At 44.2% G+C, this 26,600-nt stretch overlaps 1 protein-coding gene across 4 annotated transcripts in view; it reads left to right on the top strand.

Moving 5' to 3' along the window:
• Positions 1 to 26,600, top strand: part of FANCD2 (FA complementation group D2) — a 319,297-nt gene that overhangs the window by 33,280 nt on the left and 259,417 nt on the right. For all 4 annotated transcript variants that reach the window (XR_004537318.1, XM_033925761.1, XM_033925762.1 and 1 more), the window contains exons 4-7: positions 1,843 to 1,946; positions 2,427 to 2,490; positions 12,283 to 12,335; positions 15,572 to 15,650. Coding sequence is in view for 3 of the 4 variants with exons in the window: in XM_033925761.1 (XP_033781652.1) it covers positions 1,843 to 1,946; positions 2,427 to 2,490; positions 12,283 to 12,335; positions 15,572 to 15,650 (300 nt within the window). In the remaining variant the exon portion in view is untranslated. The remainder of the gene's footprint in view (positions 1 to 1,842; positions 1,947 to 2,426; positions 2,491 to 12,282; positions 12,336 to 15,571; positions 15,651 to 26,600) is intronic.

Here is a 26,600-nt window from a genome sequence, read left to right as displayed (position 1 = left end):
ATGATCATGTCACACCTCTTCTACAAAAAGCACACTAGTTACCAATCTCACATAGAATAATTTATAAAATTGCACTGTTAACCTTTAAAATCCAACAAACCAACGCACCAATATTTCTGGATCGTTTCCTGATACCATATTCTCCAGCTAGGACACTTAGATCAACAGAACAATATTTGCTGACTATCCCTTAACAGGTACTAGAAGATCTACTATTTTTTTGGGTTATAGCACCACAGCTTTGGAACAATTTACCAATTTACTTACTTGGTGAATCCTCATTAGATAAATTTAAAAGTTCATTAAAATGTAACTTGTATAAAGACGCATTTGAGACATAGATAGGATAATTCATTTATTATCAATCCTTATGCTCAAATACCTAATCTTAATTAGACCTTACGTATAGGTCACAATCTCCCCTACTCTCTACTTTAGGCTTAGCCATATTTTTAAAATTACAGTGGTACCTTGGATTATGAGCATAATCCGTTCCAGGAGCATGCTCGTAATCCAAAATGCTCGTTTATCAAAGCGAGTTTCCCCATAGGAAATAATGGAAACTCGTTTTGATACGTTCCCACCCCTCGAGGCCAATGGCGCTGCTCTATCCCCCCCCCACGAGAACCGGCATTGCTCCCCCCGAAGGCCACCCCTGCGATCTGGCACCCTCCTCCCCCCCGCGATCTGGCACCCCCCGCCACGATTGGGCACCTTCCCGCCGCTGCTTACTGTCATCTGGGCACCGGCACCGGCATATCCTGTGCGTTGGTGCCGGTGCCCGAAGATCGGCCTCCTCTTCTTGCTGGGCCTTGAGCATCTGCGCATGCTCAAGGCCTGCGAGTTCACGTTCTCTCCGTGGGGGGGGGGGGGGTGCTGGATCGTGGGGGGGCGCTCGTAAATCGAGCCATGCTCGGTTTCCGAGGCGCCGATTTTGCGAATGTTTTGCTCATCTTGCAAAACACTCGCAAACCGGTGCACTCGTAAACCGAGGTACCACTGTATTCTTCATTACCTTCTGGTTGTGTCTTCCTTAAATGTATCTTTATCTTCTTTAAAAGATTGTAGTTCATCCCTCTTTCCTTTTGTATCGATAATTATTTGTATGTATACATTGTACGTTTATTGTCTCAAACTATTTTATTTTTGTCTCCTGCATGTACAACAAACTTTTAATAAACTTGAAACTTGTTAGTGAATCGGGTCAGGGTTGCAAACCGATCGGTAAGCTTTGTGAATCTAGCCCCTAGAAATCTCTCATCCTTTATTCTTCACCAAGAAGGGATTTGTATTATCAATATAGAAACACTGTGCAATAGAAAGGCTTAGTTACATGCTTCTAAAACATAAAAGCATGGCAGTGTTAGTCTGAAAGGTAAAAGTAGAGGTGGTAATGAAGTCTTTGGCTGTGAAAAATAAATTCTTCCGTGCAGAATTATTTGGGCTTCTGTACTTGGGGCCCAAACTTTTGGAGAAGGCTGAAATCTTCTGATATCTTTGGTTAGGTAAGTACTCATAAGCTTACACTAGTATCACCTCGGCATTTATTCTTGGCTTTATCACCTACTATGGAGAACCTTATCAATCCCTGTGTTTTTCTTCAAAAATATTATGGCAAGTACAGGGAAAAATCCAGTCTATAGTTAAGTAATAGTTACTCCAAACAAGACTGGAACCCCCCAAAATTACACCAGAATCGGTAAAATCATACCTGTCTATAAATGTTCCTCTCCTTCACCATGGGAATAAAGCAAAGGAAAAATGAAAAAGTTGAAGGAAAAATTAGGTGATTTGTTAGTGACAGATACAGACAAACCATTTTTATTTTGGTTTTCTTGGCAGGTGATTCAGGAATTTGTGAGCGGCCTGGAGTCTCACATTGAAGACAGAGACAAATTCAGGAATTGTTTGCTTCCCTGTGGCCATTTATGTGAGGAAGAATTCAGGTCAGAGAAAGCACATGCCTAATAACAAAATGGCCTGTCAGCTGTAACCAGAGGCAAAGTTCTTTTTGTCAGCCTAGTATTGCTAGCAATCAGCACTTTTGGTTGCCCTAACCAATGTCAGCAAAGGCCTATGGGAGATCATATCATTCATGTCTAGGGAATGTCATTGCAGCCATTGCTTTAAAGGTAACAAACGAACTTGCAGCTAAGAGGGGTTAAGAGGTGTTATGAATCTTGCTTTTCTATAATATTAAGTCTATTTCTATATTATATTCTTTATGCAATCACTTCGGGTTGTGCTTGTCATTTGAGTTTACTCCCTAATGAATCTTCCGTGAAGGTATTGAACTCGGGACCTGGCGTTTGTAATGGCGCTTCACATATCACCTCAAACCTTACACTTTTCTCTTGTGCAGTTCTGCAAAAAGTAATGGTGCTCTAAAAAAAAAAAATCTTATTTGATTTTCTTTTTTTTTACAGTAATCTAGTGAATCCTCACCAAGAAAGCCTTATTAAAGTACTTCTTGGAATTGAAATTTTACAGGTAAACCTATTTTTAATTATGCATCAAGGCACACAATATGGGGGATCTTTTTATGCAACAAAACAAATAGACTGGGTGTAGAGGGAGAATAGGGGGCAGATTATGTAAGCTAAGAACAGAGATGAAGCCAAAAGAGAGAGGGTATATGGGAGAGTAGAGATGAGCAAAGAACTGGAATCTTAATTCTGGGTTAGATCAAAGCCCGTCAAGCCCAGTATCCTGTTTTCAAATGTAGACAATCTAGGTCATGGGTATCTGGCAGGGTCCTAATGGCATGAGAGGGAAAATTTAACTAGGAGATGTGGATGTGAGAATGAGGAAGGGACAGGTGGGAGAAAATGAGAGAAAAGCTAGGAAGTGAAAGATAAAGAAAAGGGAGGGCAGGAAAGGGATTTGGGACAAAGGCAGACCAAATTTCAGTTATGGTGCTGAAACACATTTCAAAAACCATTTTTGGTATGTAATCAGCCTTGTAAAAAAAAAAAAAAAACTTTTTGAATTTTTTATAGGCAAAATTTTATTCACAGATAAACATAGAAGGTCTTCATAAAGGACTTGACATGGCCATTTGTCCTTTGTCCCAAGTGGCGGCTTGAAAGGAAAGTGTGCGCTCATGATATTTTTTAAATTTACAACTGATCAGTAGCAGATGAGAAATATTGTACCAATGGGGTAAGCAGGTGAGGCTTCAGAAGATTGTAAAATTCACTACTAAATCCATCTGGACCAGGAGATTACTGTAGCTTAAGGCCCAAAATCACCCCATCAATCTCCATTGTCACCGTGAGAGGGGCATTAAGTAAAGGAAGAGCAGAGTCCGGGACAACCGGCAAGGATGAAGACCCCAACCAAGTAGCCTCCTTGGATTCCTCACTGAATTTGGCTCCTAGCTTTCAGGTTTCCTTGATTCATCTTCTCCCTCCCTCATTCTTGGGGATTTTAACTTTCACCCTGATGATCCCTCCATTTCTGATCATCATCTGATAACCTTCACAATTACTCCTCTTCCCCCTCAGGACATGTTCATTGGATGTAGAATTGGGGGAATCAAAGGATTACAAGATTTAGGAACTGGACACCAGAAAAGAGCAGGGGGTAGATTCCTGGGATTTCACTATAGGTCCAAGGGGAAAAGATGGGTCTTAAGATTCTTTTTGAAGATTTTGTAGTGGTGGCATTGTTATCGCAGGTGAAGGGGGAGACCATTCCATGTCCTGGGTTCCTGGTAAGCAAAAGTTGAGTTGTACATAGAAACATAGAAATTGACGGCAGAAAAGGGCCATAGCCCATCGAGTCTGCCCATACCAATGACCCACTCCCTGATTCTTACTCTCCTAGAGATCCCACATGAATATCCCATTTTCTCTTGAAATCTAACACGCTGCTGGCCTCAATCACCCGCTGAGGCAGCTCGTTCCAATGATCGACCACCCTTTCGGTGAAGAAGTACTTCCTAGCATCACCCCGAAATTTCCTTCCCCTGATTTTCAGCGAGTGTCCTCTGGTTACCGAGGGCCCTGTAAGATTGAAGATATCATCTTTCACCTCTATACGCCCAGTAATATACTTAAAGGTCTCAATCATGTCCCCTCTCTCTCTTCGCTCCTCCAGCGAGTACATACGCAGTTTTTTTAACCTTTCTTCATACGTGAGATCCCTGAGCCCCTTCCTACTTACGCCTGAAGGAGGGGAGGGAGGAAAGGTCAGTTTGTACTGTTGGAGTGTTCTTGACTTGAGGAAAGAGTGTTTGACTGTGATGTCTGCGACAAATCCTGTGGAGTTCTCCCCGTAGATGATTTTGAGTACCATGCAAGCTGTTTTGTACTGTATTCGCCTCTTCACAGGGAGCCAGTGTAACTCCTTCAGGAGTGAAGAGATGCTTTCATATTTGCCCTTTTGGAAAATCAGTCTTGCTGCTGTGTTCTGGAGCAGTTGTAATCTTTTGCAATCATATTCTGCAATGCCTGCATATAAGAAGTTGCAGTAGTCTAGATAGGGAAGGAGGATTTGAGTAATTGTTCTGAAGTTGGATTGACTCAGCAGTGGTCTGATTGCTCTCAACTGCCTAAGAATGAAGAAAAATTTCCTGACCAAGTTGTTTATTTGGTGTGTGCAGGTGAGATCTGAGTTGAAGATCACACCTAGGACTTTTGAGGACTGTTCCAGTTTGAGCATTTCACTAATTGTTAGTATTAGGTCTGTGTAAGGTAAAGTGTTGTAATTTCCAAACCATAAGACTTTGGTCTTTAGTTTGTTCAGTTTTAGGAAGTTTGTTGTAGTCTATGCACAGAGGTCATTGACTAGTCATCCTATGTGTGCTGTGGTTTTGGTGAAGGTTTTTTTTAACAAGGGTTATAATAATAATAATAACAGCTTATATACCGCAATACCGTGAAGTTCTATGCGGTTATAAAGATGTCATCTGCGTAGGTGAGTATGTGGGTTAGGGGGTCTGTGAATTTTATGCTTACAACACTTAGGTATATATTGAACAGAGAGGGGGACAATGGTCAGCCTTGTGGGACACCACAGGTAGCCTTCCATGTTTGTGACCTGTCATTGTCCTTTCTCACCTTGTAGGTTCTTGTGGAGAGGAATTCTGTAAACCACTTCAGTACTGTGCCTCTTATGCCTAGCTCACTGAATTTGTATAGAAGCGAGTGGTCCACGGCATCGAATGCTGCCAAAATGTCAAGCTGTAAAAGAATTGAATTTGTGCCCTTGCTTAGATATGCCTTGGCCTTTGAGGTCAGCTCCAGTAGAAGTGACTGTGCTATGCCAGTTTGTAAGGAACTGGTCAACTTTTTGGGGTAAGAACAAGCTCTACAGGAGGGACGGACTGCACCTGAGCACGACAGGAACAAGAATGCTGGCAAATAATGTCAAGAGCACAATAGACAAGGCTTTAAACTGAGGAGAGGGGGAAAGCTGACAGTCGATCTGGTGTCGACGCTTCGGGAAGGAATATCAAAGGAAGATACTGAAAGGGAAAAATGCAAAGTAAGCCTCCAAGGCAAGTGGGAAAATTGTGAAAAAGGACTCAAAGACGAACTACAGGAGTTCAAGGAACAAGTGAAATTAGAGAGCGAAAAGAAGGAAAAACAGCAGGAACTAAAAGGACATGCAGAAATGAGGAAGACAGCTGAGGACAAAGAAATCACACCATGGGAAGGGGAAGAACAAAATGGGACTCAGGGGCTGGCACCCCAAGAAGGGGACGACAAGAGAATCAACCCACAAGGAAGAACAACAATGCAAAAACAAGGAAGAACAACAGGGAAAGTAAAAAACCAAAACTTAAATTGCTTGTACGCCAATGCAAGGAGTCTACGGACCAAAATGGGAGAGCTGGAAGTCATGGCCAACAAAGAGGACCTAGACATAATTGGAATCACAGAAACATGGTGGTCTGAGGACAACAAATGGGACGTAGTACTACCAGGTTATAAACTCTATAGGAAAGACAGGACATGTAAGAAGGGAGGAGGAATAGCGCTATACATAAAGGACTCCATTCACTCGACCAGGATGGATACGGCAACAAGGGCAGAAGGTTTGGAATCGCTATGGGTTAAGTTATCAGGAAGAAAGGGAGCCGACACAAAATTGGGACTTTATTATCGCCCACCTGGACAGCCAGAAACAAGTGACAATGACCTAGAAGCAGAATTGAGGCAGGAATGCAAAAGCGGAAGGGTGACGGTTATGGGAGACTTCAACCACCCTGGGATAGACTGGAGCATTGGACACTCCAGCAGCGCGAGGGAAACAAAGTTCCTGGAGGCTGTGAGGGATTGCTTCTTGGAGCAGCTGGTCCAGGAACCGACACGAGGAGATACCACTCTTGACCTAATCCTCAACGGTCTAGGGGGACCCGCAAAGGAGGTGGTAGTAGTAGGGCCACTAGGAAACAGTGATCACAACATGATCCAGTACAAACTAGAAATGGGAACATCAAAAGTGAAGAGAACCACAGCGAAGGCACTCAACTTCAGAAAAGGGAACTACGAAGCTATGAGGAAAATGGTGAGACATAAAGTCAGAAACAGCTCACGGAAGATGGAGACCGTAGAGAAAGCCTGGTCCCTACTCAAGAACACGGTGCAAAAAGCACAAAACATGTACATCCCCAGGTTTAGGAAAGGGTGCAAACAGAATCAAACAAAAAACAAGGTGTGGATAACAAAGGAAGTGAAGAAGACGATAAGCGACAAGAAATCATCATTCAGAAAATGGAAAAAGGACCAAACTGAGGAAAACCAGAAGGAACACAAAAAACACCAGAAAGAGTGCCACCGAGTGGTTAGGGAAGCAAAAAGAGAATACGAAGAGAAGCTGGCTGGGGAGACGAGAAACTTCAAACCGTTCTTTAGGTACGTGAAGGGGAGGCAACCGGCAAGGGAGGAAGTGGGACCGTTGGATGATGGAACCAGAAAGGGAGTGGTAAGAGAGGAAAAAGAGGTAGCAGACAGGTTAAACAAGTTTTTCTCGTCGGTCTTCACGAGCGAGGACACATCCAATGTACCAGAACCTGAGGAGATTATAAGTGGGGATCTAGATGAAAAGCTGGAGCGAATAGAAGTAAGCCATGAGGACGTCCTACGACAGATAGATAGATTAAAAAGCGACAAATCACCGGGCCCGGATGGAATCCACCCAAGGGTACTAAAAGAACTGAGAAAGGAAATAGCGGAAACACTCCAGCAAATATGTAATCTATCATTGAAAACTGGGGAGATCCCGGAGGACTGGAAAATAGCAAATGTCACGCCTATCTTTAAGAAAGGATCAAGAGGAGACCCGGGAAACTACAGGCCGGTGAGCTTGACTTCGGTTCCGGGTAAGATGATGGAAGCACTTATTAAGGACAGCATCTGCGAGCACATGGAAAAAAATGGGCAGCTGAGGGAGAGCCAACATGGCTTCTGCAAGGGAAGGTCTTGCCTCACAAACTTACTACATTTCTTTGAGGGAATAAACAGCCAGATAGACAAAGGGGAACCCATAGACATAATTTACCTCGACTTCCAAAAAGCTTTCGACAAGGTACCCCACGAACGGCTGCTTAAGAAGCTGTGGAACCACGGAGTGGAGGGGGATGTATACCGATGGATTAAACACTGGTTGGCAGGCAGAAAACAGAGGGTTGGAGTGAAGGGCAAATACTCAGACTGGCAACGGGTCACGAGCAGAGTTCCGCAGGGGTCGGTGTTGGGACCGCTCCTGTTCAATATATTTATAGACGATCTGGAGACAGGGACGAAATGAGAGGTTATCAAATTTGCAGATGACACCAAACTCTGCAGCAGGGTTAGAACCACGGAAGACTGTGAAAACCTGCAAAGGGACCTAACGAAGCTGGAAGAGTGGGCCAAAAAGTGGCAGATGCGTTTTAATATAAAGAAATGCAAGGTCATGCATGTTGGGAAAAAGAACCCGATGTTCAGCTATACAATGGGGGGAACATTGCTAGATGTAAGTACCCTTGAAAGAGACCTGGGTGTGCTGGTGGATACAGCAATGAAAGCATCAGCACAATGTGCGACAGCCTCAAAGAAAGCAAACAGAATGCTGGGTATCATCAAGAAGGGTATCACGACCAGGACAAAGGAAGTCATCATGCCACTGTACCGTGCAATGGTGCGCCCGCATCTGGAGTACTGTGTCCAGTATTGGTCGCCGTACCTCAAGAAGGACATAGCATTACTTGAGGAGGTCCAGAAAAGAGCGACGAAAATGGTAAGAGGTATGGAAAACCTTTCGTATGCCGACAGGCTAGAACAGCTGGGGCTGTTCTCCCTGGAAAAGCGGAGACTTAGAGGAGACATGATACAAACTTTCAAGATCCTGAAAGGCATATTTAAGGTAGACAGGGACAGATTCTTCAGACTGTGGGGAACAACAAGTACAAGGGGGCACTCGGAGAAACTGAAAGGGGATAGGTTTAGAACCAATGCCAGGAAGTTCTTCTTCACCCAGAGAGTGGTGGACACATGGAACGCACTCCCGGAGGTTGTGGTGGGGCAGAAGACACTACAGGGATTCAAAGAAGGTTTGGATAAATTCCTGAAGGAAAAGGGGATTGAGGGATACAGATAGAAGTAAGGATAGGTTTTTTAGGGCAGGGAACACTTGACAGGTCATGGACCTGATGGGCCGCCGCGGGTGCGGACCGCTGGGTGCGATGGACCTCTGGTCTGATCCCGGTGGAGGCAACTTATGTTCTTATGTTCTTATGCAAGGATCTGAAGCCATGTTGTGTGTGATGTAGTGCTTTCATTCTCTGTAGAAATTCTGCTAATTAGCCAATTGGTCGTTGACACAGAACCCAATCAGATTCCTGCTACTGGTCTAAAATGTTCAGGTTTAATACAATCTATTCCTATCACTTTTGGGATTGGTGTTGGGGCGACGGCGGATAAGGATTTTTGGCATATGCCCTATGCTAAGCTGAGGTTGGTGAGGTCAGCGAGCCATGGGCTAGAAGATATGATGGACAGACATCTAGGCAGCATCTTTTCTTTGATAGTCTGTTTAGTAAATCTGAGACTGTACTTACGGTGGTTGGTTGGAATTTGTCCCAGCCTCTGTCTGCTGGGATGCCTGCATAGATGTCTACTGCTTGGTGATCCAGGTCATCATTTTGATTCAAGCTTTGTTTCAAAGAGTCCCTGACTGTTTTTATCTTGTGCTCGAAGTAGGTTACCAGACTATTGGCGTCTGGTTGTTGCATATTGACCCAGCTGTTAATTCTTTTATAGACATGGCAAATGAGGTTCAACTTGGATAAGTGTAAGGTAATGCATGTTGGTATCAAAAATCCCACAAACGAACACAAGATGTCCGGGGCAGTACTAGGAGAGACCCTCCAGGAAAAAGACCTGGGAGTACTAGCCGACAAGTCAATGAAGCCGTCTGCACAATGCGCAGTGGCAGCAAAAAGGGTGAACAGAGTGCTAGGAATGATTAAGAAGGGGGTCATGAACAGATCGGAGAGGGTTATCATGCCGCTGTACTGGGCTATGGTACTCCCTCACCTGGAATACTGTGTCCAGCGCTGGTCACCATACATGAAGAAGGACATGGTACTACTTGAAAGGGTCCAGAGAAGAGCGACTAAAATAGTTAAGGGGTTGGGAGAATTGCCGTACAGTGAGAGATTAGAGAAGCTGGGCCTATTCTCCCTTGAAAAGAGGAGACTGAGAGGAGACATGATCGAAACATTCAAGATAATGAAGGGAAAAGACAGGTTGCTCACCCTCTCCAAGGTAGAGAGAACGAGAGGGCACTCTCTGAAGTTAAAAGGGGATAGATTCCGTACAAACATAAGGAAGTTCTTTTTCACCCAGAGAGTAGTGGAAAACTGGAACGCTCTTCCGGAGTCTGTTATAAGGGAAAACAAGCTCCAGGGATTTAAGACAAGGTTGGACAAGTTCTTGCTGAACCAGAACGAACGCAGGTAGGGCTGGTCTCGGTTAGGGCACAGGTCTTCGACCTGGGGGCCGCCACATGAGTGGACTGCTGGGTGCGATGGACCACTAGTCTTACCCAGCAGCGGCAATTCTTATGTTCTTATTCTCATGTGGTCACTCACTCTTTTCAGTAATATTTCCACTTTGCATGTACACATATAAACTTTTCACATCTTTGATCTCCTCACTAGCACAATCGTTGTGCTTTACTTACCAGTATTTGTAATCACACTTTTTTCAAATATCTCTCACTGGGTACCATTCCACTGCTCTTTCTGAGTATTAAAATAATCATATGACATTTTCTTAAAATTAATACCATAGGATCCCTGAGGAAGGCGTGTTTTGGGTCCTTCAATTACAAATGTGGACATCGTGTTTTTAAGGATTAATTGAATGAAAAAAGCATCAAGAACATTGGATTTCCCCAGTTTTGTTTGTTTGGATTGTCCTTTTCTCATGTGGAAATTTGGGTCCTCTCTTCTTGTTCTCACCAGTATCCACCTCCTCCACCGTCATCTTAGGCTTGGTCAAATCTAAGGGGCCAAATCTCATTTGCCCGGATTTTGTTGACATCTCCTTGGCAACTCTGTTCAGAAATTTGTCCATGCAGTATAACAGCTGAACCATTGTAAATCGGGGCAGGAGAAACTAGAAAGAATACTCGCTGGACTATTTTTTAGTGCGGTGAAATCGGGATCTGAGGAGAAACACTGCTTCTCAGTTTATTGCACCATGTGACCCTCCAGATTTTTTTAGTTTGGACTGAAACATAATGCTTGTTTTCAGTGCATTAGGAATGATATACTGAATCTTAGGGTACTCTGTCCATTCTTGCTAGTATACTGCAGAAAGGTATTGATTACAGATTTTGAAACCTTCTACTGCTCCCTTAAGTTTCTCTTTCTGTAGGCGAGCATGAAAGGTGTCTTCTGATCTGCTCAGTTTATTTATTTATTTTGTGATAGTTTGAAGTTTTTCACTGTTGTCGCGGTTTTTTTTGTGAAATAAGAGATCCCATTTGATAAGGGTCTACCTGCGTAGAGAGCAGTACATTTTAAATCTGCAGGTGTATCCTTCAGGGACCTGTTTCAGTCAGCCTGCTTAAGATTAGTGAAGCCCAGGGACTGTTTACCTGGCGTTTGCTCCCTCCTTTGACTTGGTCAGGGGCTGGAGTGCAGGCTATTTATGCGTTAATAGCATTCCTTTGGGGCGCTCACAGTACCTCCTGTGTTTCGTCTCCTCTCCCCTTTTTTTCATGAGAGATTTGGGGGGATTGGTCCATGGAGGTCTGACTGGCAGCCTGAAGATTCCAGTGAAATGGTTGAGTGACTGGAACCAGAGGGCCTCTCCTAGAACAGCTATACCTGGGAGGAGCTGAAGTAGGCAGCAGCATCATTTCCCCAACACGTGGTCTGTGAGTAAGGTTGTGACAGCCTGTTGGAAAAATTGTGTGTGTGTGTGGGGGGGGGAAGAGCGGGAAGCTTTAATAGCTGATTATAACTGTTTCTACAGCTAGGGCCTTGGTCTCCCCACCCTTTAACATCCTGGTTTTTTAAAGGTGATTTTAAGCTGTTTTTAACACTAAAACTCATCAGCTACGCCATCTTGGATTTTCCCAATTTTTTTTCTAAGTTCTCAAACTTCTCCAAAACACCTAAGTTTGCTTCCAAAGTGTCAGGGATGGAGTCCTATGACTCTGATACCCCAATATCATGCCTTGTTTGTGAAGGATGGGTGACGGAAAGGTGCCCATGCACCACGCGTCGCATTGTGTGAAGCGGAATGGCAGAAACTTCCAAGTTTAGCTCCCATGTGGCCTCTGGAGCATGGTACATGACTTTTGAGTCTGTTAGGGGAGCAAAAATTTCCCCAGGAGTCCCGGAACAGCAGCACGATATATAGTGTGAACATGGTACGTACCAGGACAGAAAAAAAGAGATTCTGGTGTGGATAATGTAGTCAAGGAGGACTTTTCTTTGATTATATGGGCCGACACTAAAGACTTTCTTTAAAAATAATGCAGAGGCAGGACTTTGCTTATGTCGCTGGTCATGTGACCTGATGTCCAAGAGTCAGCAGGGGGAGCAGATTCTACAGCGAATATGCCAGTTAGTGAACACCAAACTGGTGTCTGGATTAATCTGCTCCAATTAAAGGAAAGGAAATTATCAGGTAAGACATTAATTTTTCCATCTGGCACAGAGCACTCTAAATTTTGTTAGCCATAATTTAGTGAATGGATAGATATGTAGTTTTTCAGGAGGTTCAGTTTTGTAAACAGCTATTTCTCATTGGGTCTCTCTCTCTCTCTCTCCAGCCTGCTGTCATCAGCGTACTTTTTGAGAAACTGCCAGAATTTTTATATGACAGGTGGGTGTTTTAGTGTCTAGGTATGTGTGTTTTTTTCCATCTTTGTCCTTTTGACATGTAACTTGTTCCTGCTCCTTATATTACTTGATAAGGAATAGATCATCCCACCACAGAACACAGGAACACACTGGAATGCTCTTCCTAAACAGAAACATGTTTAGTGTGAGATAAAAAAGGCTGCTTTGTTGACCTCATTGGAATGACTACAAGACGGCATTGTATTTTCCAAAACAGACAATATTTTTTATTGTTAGTTTAATGGCTTACAAATTTATAGCAGCGGAGACATAATAGAAAGAAATATATATTGTCAGTTCAGAATATGCAATGGAGAGTAATACTTACACTCATATGCCGAGCAGGGGGCTAGCACACCCTCCGGCATAAGCAGGTAAACCTCTCTGACCCTACTTGTGATGCATGTTCTTTTATACAGATAAATTCTTGCTTTGTTTCAAAAGGCTCATCCCCGAACTCTGGTCATATGACTCCCTAGTGATACAAAAAATGTATACCTAACTATTCCCCCCCCCCCAGTCCACGCCTCTCTCACTTCCCCTCCCACGAGAGGGGCCCTAGCAGTCCAGAAACAGAGGGCACTTCAGGAACTTCTTTTGTCCATATCTTGAATCCTTATCACCTTGCTGAGGCTGATTTGTTTGTTATAAAACACTATATGTCTTCAGGATGGTGTCCTCGTAGACAGTCTTATGCAGCAAACTGAAACAAAGATGCAAGGGTGACATTCCAGCATCCTGGCCATGCCTGGATTCCATGGCTTGCTTTAGAGACAGGCACCAGGCCCCCACATCCCTACTCCCCCTTCATCCTTCAGGGGTTGTAACTTGTTATGGGTGGTTTATGGCTTCTCAGGGTGCCTTGCATATGTCATACGGCACTGATAACAGCTCAGTACAAATGAACAATGGTCACCGAACCTTGGAGAAGTATCCTCCTTAGGAAGACAAGAACTAGGCCAGCAGGAGTATCATTTTCATAGATTAGCGAAGTACATGCTGTTTCATCTGGTTAGCTTGTAAAGAAAGGCTGCTTAGACTGTGAGAAAATATGTGTTAAAATGGCTGTAATGTCCAACATACACAAGGTATTTCTCCACTAGGTAGTTCAGTATGTCCAGGTTTGTCCAGGTTATCCAACTCAAGTGCATGAAGGAGGGGATGTTCAAAGTAAAGAATGACACGATGACTGCTAGCCGCGGGTAACCTGCCGAAACGGGGAGAGAAAAAAAGTGGTTGCCGTGGGTACGGACGGAGATAAGGCCATTCACTGCCCAATGGAGCGGTGAATGGCCTTGTCTCCGCAGTGAAGTGAGGGACCGCGTGTGGTCATTGATCGTGCGGTCCGGCAAACCCCTTCCCATTTACCGCCGTCTGGGCATCTCCCTCCCTTCGCCCCACCTTCGTGATGATTTTCTTTTTTCTTCTTTCAACAAGTCGCGTGCGGCTGCTTGAATCTTTTCCTCTGATGCAACCAGAAACAGGAAGTTGCAGCAGAGGAGAAGATTGAAGCAACTGCGTGCAACTTGTTAAAGGGCTCGTGCCACTGGGAGAAAAGAAAAAGGCAAATCGCCACGAAGGTGAGGGGAATGGAGGGAAGGAAATGCCCGGACGGCAGCAATCGGTGACCACGTGCGTTCCCTCACAGTTGAAAGGAGGGAGTGAAATGGAAAGAGATGCTGGGCCAAGGGGATGAAGTAAGAGGGAGACAAATATTGAATCTACAATAGGAAAGAGAAAGGGAAGAAGTTCAGGCAGGTGAGCCAGATGCTGGAAGCAGGGAGAGAAAGAGAGAAAGAAGCTAGATGGGGTTGGAGAGGAGAGAGACACATTGGTGAGGAAGAGAGGAGAAATCTGGACACAGAAAGGTAACAGAAACAGGGGAAATGATGTGCATGGGGACTTAGGAACCGAGACATAAAGGGGGAGATACATGGGGATGGTATATGGGGGTGGGGGGGTGCAATGCCGGACACAGGAAGGAGCATACAGATCAGAGGGGAAATATTAGAAATGGGGAAAATAGGAACACAGAAGGGAGGTGGGGACATAAAGGAGTGATGTTCAACACAGGGGAAGAGGATAGGGAGATAGAGAGGTGATGATGGATATGAGGGTATGAGCACAGGGAAGAACATAAAAACATAAGAAGTGCCTCCACTGGGTCAGACCTGAGGTCCATCGTGCCCAGCAGTCCGCTCACGCGGCGGCCCAACAGGTCCAAGATCTGTGCAATTCTCCTCTATCTATACCCTTCTATCCCTTTTTCCAACAGAAAATTGTCCAATCCCTTTTTGAACCCCAATACTGTACTCTGTCCTATCACGCCCTCTGGAAAAAGTGCTCATTGTGCTCCAGACGAGAGGTCGATGCGGCCAGCCTGTGCTCGTGGTGTGCCGGCCAACGCGAAGGGGAATCCTCGTCGGCTTTAAGTGCTGGCGTCCAGAAATCCCCTTTGTGAGTGCCTCGCATGCAGGCAGCTGACAGCAGGTTAGCCCGGGCTTCCCTCGCCGCCCACACAGGGATTCCCCTAGCTGCTGGCAGTCAGGGAAATGTTTCCTTAACTACCAATGCTGTTGGGGACTCCCTTACCGCTGTTGCTGGCTTGCTTGCTTTAGCGGCTGGGACAGTTCAGGCTTTTCAGCCGCTACAGGCTCTGATTTTGGTGGGAAGCGCCTCCATTTTGTCTGCAGCCTCAGGTGACCTTCCCCCTGTATTAGTTAAGTTAGTCAATGCAATGTGGTGATCCAAATGGTGATAGAAGTTCATGCTAACGTCCGCTCCTCAAGATTATCTCCATTTGGTTTGGGTAAACTTATGCACTTCTACCTACATAGCATCCAGGCAGTTTTGAAAAAAGCCATTTTTTTATACATAAAGCTTTGCTCTATATACAAATGACTTTTAAATTAACCTCCCTTTCTCCATTGTGTAAAAAGAGAAGTTGAGATTTGTCACAATAAGCTATTAATCTTATATTTATTTAAAAAATGCCTATACTTTTTAGAATTAAACGGTTTACACAATTTATATACATAAAATTATATTTTAAAACCCCATAATAAAACAAACACACAAACAATCCTCTAAGATCATATTTGCAAACTAACACCAAGGCTTATATGAAAAGAAGAAAATTATTGGCTAGAAAAAGGCGTCTACAAATAATTGTATTTTGAGTAATTTTCTAAACTGTTTCTAATCTGTTTTCCTTATCAGTGTTGGCAGTGATGGAATCAACTTACCAAGACTCATCATCAACCAGTTTAAATGGCTGGATAGGATAGTTGACAGCAAGGTACAGTATTTCTTACACTGTGCCACTTGATGGTAAGAAGTGTTTTGTCCAACTAGCTGAAAATGGCTGCCTGGCTAGTCAGTGAATTCTGAATATTTTCTGGTGATAAGTAGTCAACAGATGGACTTGAGATGGCTGTGTTTCGAAATCACCAAATCTGATGCTATTTGACATGCTTTTCACCTTTGTTGCTGGCAGGCAACTTTGGCTGAGCAGTTGGGCTGTGGATGCTGGATTTAAGTTGTACCTACTGTTCTGCTCTCATATTCATGGGACTAGGTTATTTGTGTTGGTGGGTGTTTAATATTGATTTTAACATAAATGCACTGCCTATAGCAGGTTATTGCAACTGTACCTTTTTTTTTTTGTATATTATTTTTTATTTTCAATTTTTACATAAAGTGTACAAAATATTAAAGTACAATTGATAAATACACAATATCACTTTTATATCTAATACATTATATTCTAAATGTATTTTATCCCCCCTCCCTCCCCCCACCCTTCTATTACTTTTCAATCATACATTACATATTGTAAATCATATTATATTTTATTATGTAAAATTATTTTCACTGCCCCCCCTCTATGTGTGTCACAAAGAAGATATTTAAAAGAAGAAAAGAAGAAGAAAATCCTACTAATTATTCATTGCAATATTTTGTCAATGGCCCCCATATTTTTATGAATTTAGTATATGTCCCTCTTTGTATTGCTATTGTTCTTTCCATTTTAAATATATGACATATTGTATTCCACCAAAATGTATAATTTAGGTTATTATAATTCTTCCAATTATTAGTTATATGCTGAATGGCAACCCCTGTCATAATTAATAAAAGCTTGTTATTTTCTGGTGAAATTTGACTTTTTTTTCTCATCATCATTCCAAATAATACTGTATCATATGATATTGCTATATGATTTTCCATCAATTTATTAATTTGTGGCCAAATTGAATTCCAAAAACTTTTAATGTAGGGACAATGATATAGTAAGTGATCTAAAGTCCCTGGTTCCAGATTACAGTGCCAGCATTTATTGGACTTAGAACTGTCTAATTTTTGCAAACGTGTAGGGGTCCAAAAAGCTCTATGCAATAAAAAGAACCAAGTTTGTCTCATAGATGCTGACACTGTACATCTCATTCTCCAAGACCAAATTAGTGGCCATTGAGATGCATTAATTTGATGCTTAATCTCAATGCTCCAAATATCTCTTAGACCATTTTTTGGTTTTTTATTCAAATATCCAGATATTAATTTATACCACAATGCGGCTTGATGTCCTAGGAAGTCTGCTTGAAAACATAAGAACTTTAAACTATATTGATTATTCAATGTTCTTTAGCACTCTCCAGACCAGTAGAGGTTAACTTTACGAATGGGTATATATCTAATCATGACCAGCAGGTGGAGACTGAAAACAAAACTTTGGGACAGTATATACTATCCTCCCTTCTCTATTTCCCCCAGTCTTCTTTCAGTCTCCAGCAGGTGTTGAGTGATCTGTACCCATCTCTCTTGGTAGGGCTGTTGGAATTTGTTTAGGGGTTTATTGTCCCTGTTTTTGGCCGGACGGAGCTTGGTCGGGCCCTGTTTGGGGGTCCGTCCGACCTCGGGGGTGTCAAACCCGGCGGGTCACGAGCGGGGTCCCTCCCCCCACTTCCTCCACCTCCCCACATTTTTTTAGAGGAGCCTCAGCAGTAAGCCTTGCCCCCTAAGTCAAGCAAGGCATATTGCTTCGAGAGCCTGTGGAGTCTGTTCTGTAAAAAAAAAAAAAAAAAAAAAAAAATCCTGAGGTAGTGCTGGTCTGAAGGGTTGTTTCCCTTTAAGAAAACTGTATTTTGCTGTATTTTTTCATGTAACCAGCACTTTTTTATAGCTAGGTCGCGTCTGGAGCAATTGTGCCCTTCTCCGGGGGAGTAGGCCACAATTTTAGTCCAGCCGCGAGGCACTCGCGGCCGGCCTGAACTCGGCGGTTTGGGTCGGTGAGGTGGTGGAGCTCCGTCGGCAGCGGCTGCAGGCGCCCAGAGCTCCCCGCCGATGGTGCCTCGCGAGTCGGCTTGGAGCAGTGGGGAAGCCCGGTCTTCCACAACCGCCCACGGAGGGATTCCCCGAAGGATTCCCTCTCAGCTGATTTTTTGACAGCTGATGCCGACTTGCCTGTCTTAGCGGCTGGGACTGTTCAGTCTTCTCAGCCGCTACAGGCCATGGAGGGAGCATTTTTGGCGGGAACTTCGCCATTTTCTTTGTCTGGCCCCTCCATTTTGTCTGCAACCTCAGGTGACCTTCCCCCTGTATGGCGAACACAGGGGCAGGTTTCAGCATGGACCCCTGCTGGGGCAGGGAGTCCCTGGGGACCCCCAGGGGTTTTTTGCCCCCAATTTATTTTCTTTCTTTGTGCGGACTTTTGGGGGTCCCACGTGCGCCTGGGGGGTTTCGGGGGGGGGTTTCCCTCCGCGCCCCCTATGGCTTTGCCTCCCTCTTTTCGTTTGGCGTCCCCTCTTCCTCCTCCCTCATCCAAGCGCCCGCGGGGGGGCTTGGATTGCGAATTGGTGGGCGGAGGAGCGTGTTGGCCTGGTTGAGGACCTGGCTGCTTTGGCGGGCTTCCAGGATCCTCTAGAGGGGACGCCTGTTGGCAGCGGGGCGGCGGGTTTCCCGTCTTCCAGAGCAGATGCGTCCGTGGTGCGCTTTTTTTATTCAGAGGGATGAGCTTTTAGACCTGTGTAGCAGGTCTCCTTGGTGCTGCATTTTTGCAGTGGCGCCGCCGGAGACCCCGCGTATGGGGGCCCCTCTGCTTCAGGGGGTCTGTCCTGGTTCCCGCTCTTTTCCTGTGCGTCAGGATTTGCGGGATTTTGTGTTGGCGCAGTGGCCTATGGGCGCAGTTTCGTTTGGTGTGCGCCTTGGCTCTTGGGTATCCCGTCCCGGAGGGAGGTAGGGCTACCTTAATTTCGCCAATGGGGAACGCGGTGGTCTCGGCACTTCCTAAGCGGCATACCGTGCCTGTTATGGACGGTTCTGCTCTTAGGGTCTCGGAGGCGCGTGCGTTAGAGACTCTTCTTAAGTATGATTTTGATGTCTCTGCCTTTGGGGTCCAGGCGGCTGTTTGTGGGGAGCTAGTCGCTCGCGCCGTGTTTCGGTGGGCTGAGCGTGTCCTGGATCGGGAGTCTGATGACTGGTCTCTAGTGGATCAGGAGGTAGCGAAGATTGCGATGGCTGCCTCGTTCCTCTCAGATGCTCTTTATGACTTGGTGCGGATTTCGGCTAAGTCTATGGCATGGCCGCGCGGCGTATTTTGTGGCTGCGCGCTTGGGCGGCGGATTCTGCGTCCAAAGCTAAGTTTACTAAAGTTCCCTTTAGGGGGTCTTTTTGTTTGGAGAGGAATTAGATGAGTTGATTCAGACTCTGACGGACTCGAAGGTACCCCGTCTGCCTGAGGACCGTGCCCGCCCTGCGTCTAGGTGTGGGGCTGCCCGGGGGCGTTTGCGGGAATTTCGCAAGTATCGCCCGGGGCGTGGGGCTGCTTCTTTCCCGGCTCAGGGTTTTTTCCCGGGGTCGGTTCTTCCAGCGCATGCAGCCCTTTCGGGGGGCCCGTCGGGGGGCAGGGAATCCCTCCGCCGGTTCCCCCGCTTCCCGTCCTGCGCAATGACTCCTTGCCGGCGCCCCCTTTGGTTCCGGTGGGGGCCCGGCTGCGCAAATTTTTCCCCAAATGGGCCGAGATCGCGTCCGATCAGTGGGTCCTTGAGGTGGTGCGGGACGGTTACACTCTGGAGTTTACCCGCTCTCTGCCGGACCTTTTCCTCGCTTCTCCATGTCAGACTCCATGGAAGACGCAGGCTTTTCGTCAGACCCTTCAGCGTTTGCTAGATCTCGAGGCAGTGGTGCCGGTGTCCCCTACGGAGTGGGGCACCGGCAGGTACTCCATTTACTTTGTGGTGGCCATAAAGGAGGGGACCTTTCGGCCCATCCTGGATTTGAAAGGGGTCAACAGAGCTCTCAAGATTCCGTCTTTCCGCATGGAAACGCTGCGGTCGGTCATTCTGGCGGTTCAGCCGGGGGAGTTTCTTACGTCTCTTCCTTCGCTTTGCGATCTTGGGGCGGCACTTTCAGTTCTGTGCGCTTCCCTTTGGTCTGGCCACGGCTCCTCGGACGTTCACCACGGTAATGGTGGTCGTCGCGGCAGCCTTGCGGTCGGTGGGCATCCTGGTTCACCCCTACCTGGACGACTGGTTGATTCGGGCAAAGTCGTTGCAGGAGAGCTCCCGGGTTACGGCTCGGGTGGTGGAGTTTCTCCGGTCGTGGGCTGGGTGGTCAACCTTTCCAAGAGTCGGTTGGTCCCGGCTCAGCGTCTGGAGTGCCTTGGGGTTATGTTCGACATCTCCTTGGGGAAGGTCTTCCTTCCAGAGGCCCGGGTGAGCAAATTGCAATCTCAGATTCGCCTGCTTTTGGCGTCCCGGGGTCCTCGGGCGCGAGATTTCCTCCAAGTCCTGGGGTCAATGGCGGCGTCCCTGGACGTGGTGAGGTGGGCGCGGGCCCACATGCGTCCTCTTCAGTATGCTCTGCTCCGGAGGTGGTCTCCCCGGAGGCAAGATTTGGATGTTCCGGTTCCCCTGCGAGGCTTGGCGCGCTGCAGTCTGCGCTGGTGGCTCCGGACCCCTCACCTGGTTCAGGGGGTGGGTTTGGATCTCCCGCAGTGGACGGTGCTCCTTACGGATGCGAGTCTCCTCGGTTGGGGGGCTCAGTTTATGGGCCACTCAGCTCGGGGCACCTGGTCCGCGGAGGAGGCCTCCTGGTCGATCAACGAGTTGGAGACCAGAGCGGTCAGGCTGGCGCTGTTAGCTTTCCACTCCCTTTTGCTGGGCAAGTCGGTCAGAGTCCTGTCGGACAATGCCACGGCGGTGGCTTATGTCAATCGTCAGGGGGGCACCAAGAGCACTCCTGTGGCGCAGGAGGCGGCTCGGCTCATGGTTTGGGCGGAGTCCCATCTTCTGGACCTCTCGGCTTCTCATATAGCCGGGGTAGAAAATGTTCAGGCAGACTTCCTCAGTCGTCACTTCCTGGATCCAGGAGAGTGGTTTCTCGGCGCCGGAGCGTTTCGGTTGATAGTGCAAGATTGGGGGCAGCCCCTGATGGACCTGATGGCCACGAGTGGCAACGCCAAAGTGCCCCGCTTCTTCAGTCGTCGCAGGGAAGGGCTGGCCGAGGGTCTGGATGCTCTGGTCCAGCCGTGGCCAACGGAGGGGCTGTTGTATGTGTTCCCTCCTTAGCCGCTGGTGGGCAGAGTGCTTCTTCGCATTGTTCACCATCCGGGTTTGGTGGTGCTGGTGGCTCCGGATTGGCCTCGACGTCCGTGGTATGCGGATCTGGTGAGGCACCTGGTGGCGGTTCCTCTTCCTCTGCCTCTCTCGGACGACCTTCTGATGCAGGGTCCCATTCCCTTGTTCGACCCGTCTCTCTTCTGTCTTACGGCGTGGCTCTTGAAAGGGGTCGCCTTAGCAAGAAGGGATATTCAGACAAGGTGATCGCTACACTGTTGGGGTCCTGGAGGCTTTCTACCTCTCGGGCTTATGTGCGGGTTTGGCGTCTCTTTGAGGAATGGTGTCGGGCGCGGGGAGTGACCTCTTTTCGCGCTTCTCTGCCTAACATTCTAGAGTTCTTGCAGGATGGCCTGGATAGAGGCCTGGCTTGGTCTTCTCTCCGGGTTCATCTTGCGGCCCTGTCGACCTTTCGAGGGTTGGTGTCAGGTCAGCGTTTATCGGCTCTTCCTGATGTGATTCGGTTTCTGCGGGCGGCCAAGTTGCTTAGGCCTCCCCTACGGCCCTCGGTTCCCTCTTGGGATCTTAATCTGGTTCTCTCTGTTTTGGTGCGCCCGCCTTTCGAGCCCTTGGACGACTGTTCTTTGAAGGACCTTACTTTGAAGGCGGTCTTTTTGGTGGCCATTACTTCTGCTAGGAGTATTTCTGAGCTGCAGGCTTTCTCTTGTAGGGCTCCCTTCTTGGAGTTGTCTAGGGAGCGGGTCGTCTTGCGGCCTGTTCCTTCCTTTCTGCCGAAGGTTGTTTCTCCTTTTCATGTCAATCAATCGGTGGTTCTCCCGGTCTTGGGTGGTCGGGAGGGCTCTTCTGAGCAACGGCAGCTGCGCAAGTTGGATGTCGGTCGGGTCCTTCGCTCTGATGTGCAGCGGACCCAGGAATTCCGGAAGTCCGATCATCTCTTTGTCCTCCTGGCTGGTCCTCGTCGGGGAGCTGGCGCTTCTAAGGCTACTATTGCGCGCTGGATCAAGGAGACGATTGCTTCCGCTTATCTTCTGAAACAGCAGCCTGTTCCGGAGTTTCTCAAGGCTCGTTCCACTCGGGGTCAGGCGGCTTCTTGGGCTGAGTCGTCGCTCGTGCCTCCGGTGGATATTTGTAAGGCTGCGGTTTGGTCCTCCTTGTATTCTTTTGTTAGACATTATCGGGTAGATGTTCAGGCGCGTCGGGACGCGGTGTTCGGTGAGCGTGTTCTGGTATCGGCCCTTCGGGGGTCCCGCCCGTGAGAGGGACTGCTTTGGTACGTCCCATTCGTAAAGTTAACCTCTACTGGTCTGGAGAGTGCTAAAGAAGGAGAAATTAGGTTCTTACCTGCTAATTTACTTTCTTTTAGCTTCTCCAGACCAGTAGAGGTCCCCACCCTGTCTGTTGTTGTTGTTGTTGTTGGGGCTGTTTTCGCGGGCAGTTTTTGTTTTTTGCTGCGGGTTCTAGTATTTTTCTAGGGCCGGGGAGAATTAAAGAACAGCGGCTGTGGCTCGGCTGGCTTAGCTGGCGAGCTGTGGGGACATTTTCCTTCGGGTATTTCTCATCTGCATTTTCCAACAGCATTTGGGTATGTTATTTGTTACTCCTGTTCGGAGTATTGTTTTCTTCCTGTTTTCCAGTTCTTGGTTCTGCTTGGCTATTCGGCAGACTGAGGTAAATAGAGAAGGGAGGATAGTATATACTGTCCCAAAGTTTTGTTTTCAGTCTCCACCTGCTGGTCATGATTAGATATATACCCATTCGTAAAGTTAACCTCTACTGGTCTGGAGAAGCTAAAAGAAAGTAAATTAGCAGGTAAGAACCTAATTTCTCCTTTTCCATTCAGGGAACCCAACCTGAATGGCCTGCTTCAATTGCAACCATTTAAAACTTTGTGTTTTATTAAGACCAAATCTATGTTGCAATTGTGAAAAATCCAGCAGTTTACCTTCTGAAATAACGTCATCCAAAGATCTAATGCCTGCAATAATCCAGTTCTTCCAAAGGATTTGAGCTCCGCCAATTTTGATCTTGGAGTTTATCCATAGAGATTGATTAGTTGATTTGTTTATTGGGATAGGTGTTAATTTACTTATAAATCTCAACGTTTTCCAAGTATCCATTAAAATTTTATTTTCTCTGTATCTTCTAGGCATGTTAATACTTGGAAGGTGAACTAAATTTAGGGGAAACATAAGGCGCCATTCCAAATATAACCAATCTGGTGCATTATCTATAAGTTCTGGGAGGATCCAATACATACCCTGACGTAGAATATAGGCTTGATGGTACCTATAAAAATTTGGAAAATTTACCCCTCCCTCCTTAATTGATTTTTGCAAAGTTACTAAAGCTATTCTAGGTGTTCTACCAAGCCAAAGAAATTTCGTTAAAATGCTATTAATCTTTTTATAAAAGGACCCCTGAAAATAAATAGGTATCATACTCATTTGGTAGCAAACTACAGGCAAGATCATCATTTTAATAGTTTGAACTCTCCCCCACCAAGAAATATGTAAGGTGTTCCATTGCTCACACAACTCCGTAACTTTTTTTAATACAAATTTTTCATTTTCTTTTACGGTATCTTCAATTGTATTTTTAACTTGAATGCCAAGATATTTAAATCCTTCTTCCTTCCATATGAACGGAAAATCTTTAAATAATCCTTTTACACAATGAACATTTAAGGGTATAATTTCAGATTTATTCCAATTAATTTTATAACCTGAAAATTTACCAAACTTATCAATTAATTTTAATAATGAAGATAAGGTAGATTCTGGATTTTTCAAATAAAGCAAAATATCATCAGCATAAGCCGAAATTTTATATTCCACATCTGAATATGGAATACCCTGTATCTCCCTGTTTTGCTGTATTGCTAACAATAAGGGTTCTAATATAACATCAAATAACAAAGGAGATAAAGGACAACCTTGTCTAACTCCCCTCCGCAATTGAAATCCATCAGATATCATATTATTAATATTTAATCTTGCAATCGGGAAGCTATACAAAGTTTTTACCATTTGTATAAATCCAGAACCTATACCAAACCATTCTAAAGCTTGATACATAAAATTCCATTCTACCCTATCAAACGCTTTTTCTGCATCCAAGGAAACTGTAAAAGTCGGTTCATCTATTTTTTTTGATAAATTTAACATATGAAACAATAATCTAGAGTTATTAGAGGAATGTCTTTTAGCAACAAAACCCGTCTGATGCATATCTATAATATGTGGGAGAGCTTTGGCTAATCTCAAAGCCAAAATTTTCGCCAATAGTTTATTATCCACATTTATTAATGATATAGGCCTGTAGTTCGAAACCAAAGTAGGATCTTTATTTGGCTTAGGCAGAACAATTATTATTGATTCAGCCATAGTACCTTTAATATCACCTTTTATGAGTTGTGTTTGATATAAATTTAGTAAATGTGGGGAAAGGATATTTTGAAATGTTTTATAAAATTCTACTGTATAACCATCACCACCTGGAGCGGATCCAACTCTAAGAGATTTCAATGCTGTTTCTAATTCTTTTAATGATATAGGTTCATCTAAACTCCGTTTTATATGATCAGGAACCTTAGGTCCATTAATTAAATCTAAAAAATTTTTACCATCTTTTTGTCTCTCCAAATAAGGCTCGGAAGAATACAGATCTTTATAAAATTTTAGAAATTGTTTTAAAATTATATCTGTTTGATTTGTTATTGTACCATTATCATCTTTTATCCCATTAACACTAGTTTTCCTTTTTTTTGCTTTAAGATAATTTGCCAATAATCTCCCCGCCTTATTAGAATTTCCATAATACACTGCTTGTTTGGAAAACAAATCTCTTCTTATCATTTTTGAAGATAATTCATTATATTTACCTTTTACTTTCAAAAGAGATTGCAATGTCTCATTTTCCCATTTGTTTATCAATTTAGCTTCTAATATTTTTATTTTTTTTTCTAATTCTATATATTGAATTTTATTCTGTTTCCTAATAAAAGCTGAATATGATATAATATTACCCCTCATAGTTGCTTTAAATGCATCCCATACATTCTCTATAGATGTATCTTCCACTAAATTCATTTGAAAGAAATCATTAATTTGTGTTTTAAAATTTTCCAAAAATTTATCATCCACAAGCAGTGCATTATCAAATCTCCAAAGGGGTCTACCTTTTTCCAATTTATCCAATTGTAATTCTATCCATATTCCCGCATGATCCGAAATAATGATAGGATCTATGGAAGCTTTAATCACCTGTTGCACTTCATTTGTTGAAACAAAAATATAATCTATTCTTGAAAATGATTTATGAACCTGTGAACAAAATGAAAATTCCTGATCATTAAAATGAAGAATACGCCATATATCCTTTAAATCGCATGATTGAGCCAGATTATCTAAACCTAATGATTTTATACTTTTACTTGGTTTTTTATCCAATAATGGATCCATTACAGCATTAAAATCTCCAGCCACCACTAAATTAGAAGTAGCCAGTGGTAATAACATATTCTGTAATTTTTTAAAAAATTCTGATTGATTCGAATTAGGGGCATATATATTAAACAACGTCAGGGCATTATTTCCCATACCTATATCAACATGTATCCATCTTCCGTGTGGGTCTGAATTTATTACCTTAATCTTGGCATTACATTTTTTATTTATAAGAATTGCTACCCCTGCTTTTTTACCCTCTGCTGGAGCAAAAAAACAATCTTTTACCCACCCACCCGTTAGTTTCTGTGATTCTTTTGTATTAAGATGGGTCTCTTGCAGACAGTAAATATCCGCATTTTGCTTTTGTAAAAATGCTAATACCTTTTTCCTTTTAATTACATGGTTCAGGCCATTGACATTAATAGAATATATCTTAAAAGACATTATATATTTTAAAACTTATCAATATAATCTTTTTCCCTTCTTCTTTTATATTTAAAATCCAAAAAATATTTTTTATGACACACATATTTACCCTTGAAGTATCCAATCCCTTAATTACTTTTTCCTTAATCATTCTAATAAATATCATCTTTTCCCCTCCCTTTCCCACCCAATATAATGACTGCTTAAGATCACACATTGGAACTGCAACCCGAACATTCCCCTCCCCTCTAGGCAACCAATATTCAATCAATATCCCCTTCTAACTATCTATATTAACCTTTAATATCTTTAGTCATTTCATTTTTTCTTTTTTTTTTTCCTTTTCTTTAGTTTTAACATTTCATTAATGTATCTTTATCCATTCATCAATTTTTAATTTATATTTCCATAGTATTATAGTTTACATCATAAAAATTTATCTTAAACATGTATTTAATATGGTATTTTTATTTTTCCTATATCTTATACTTTCTTTCTTTATATTTTTATTGTCTTTTCTTTAGTTCATGTTTTTCTTTCTTCAGTATTTCAATATCTCATATTTTTATAGTTTTTCACAATATCATCAAAACCAATCTTGATATTTTATTTTAAAATATCATAGGTTCTGACTTCGAAAGAAAGGCTTTTAGTTTTTCTGGATCTTCAAAATACAAAGATTTATCTCCAGATGATACTCTCATTTTTGCCGGATAATATAATCCGTATTTAAAACCTTTTTCTTTTAGTTGAGGTCTCATATCTAATAGTCTCTTTCTTTTATTTGCTGTGTTTTTA

The sequence above is a fragment of the Geotrypetes seraphini genome, chromosome 17, assembly GCF_902459505.1.
Source record: "Geotrypetes seraphini chromosome 17, aGeoSer1.1, whole genome shotgun sequence".
In the NCBI taxonomy this organism is placed as follows: domain Eukaryota; kingdom Metazoa; phylum Chordata; class Amphibia; order Gymnophiona; family Dermophiidae; genus Geotrypetes; species Geotrypetes seraphini.
This window is presented reverse-complemented; position numbering and strand designations above follow the sequence as displayed.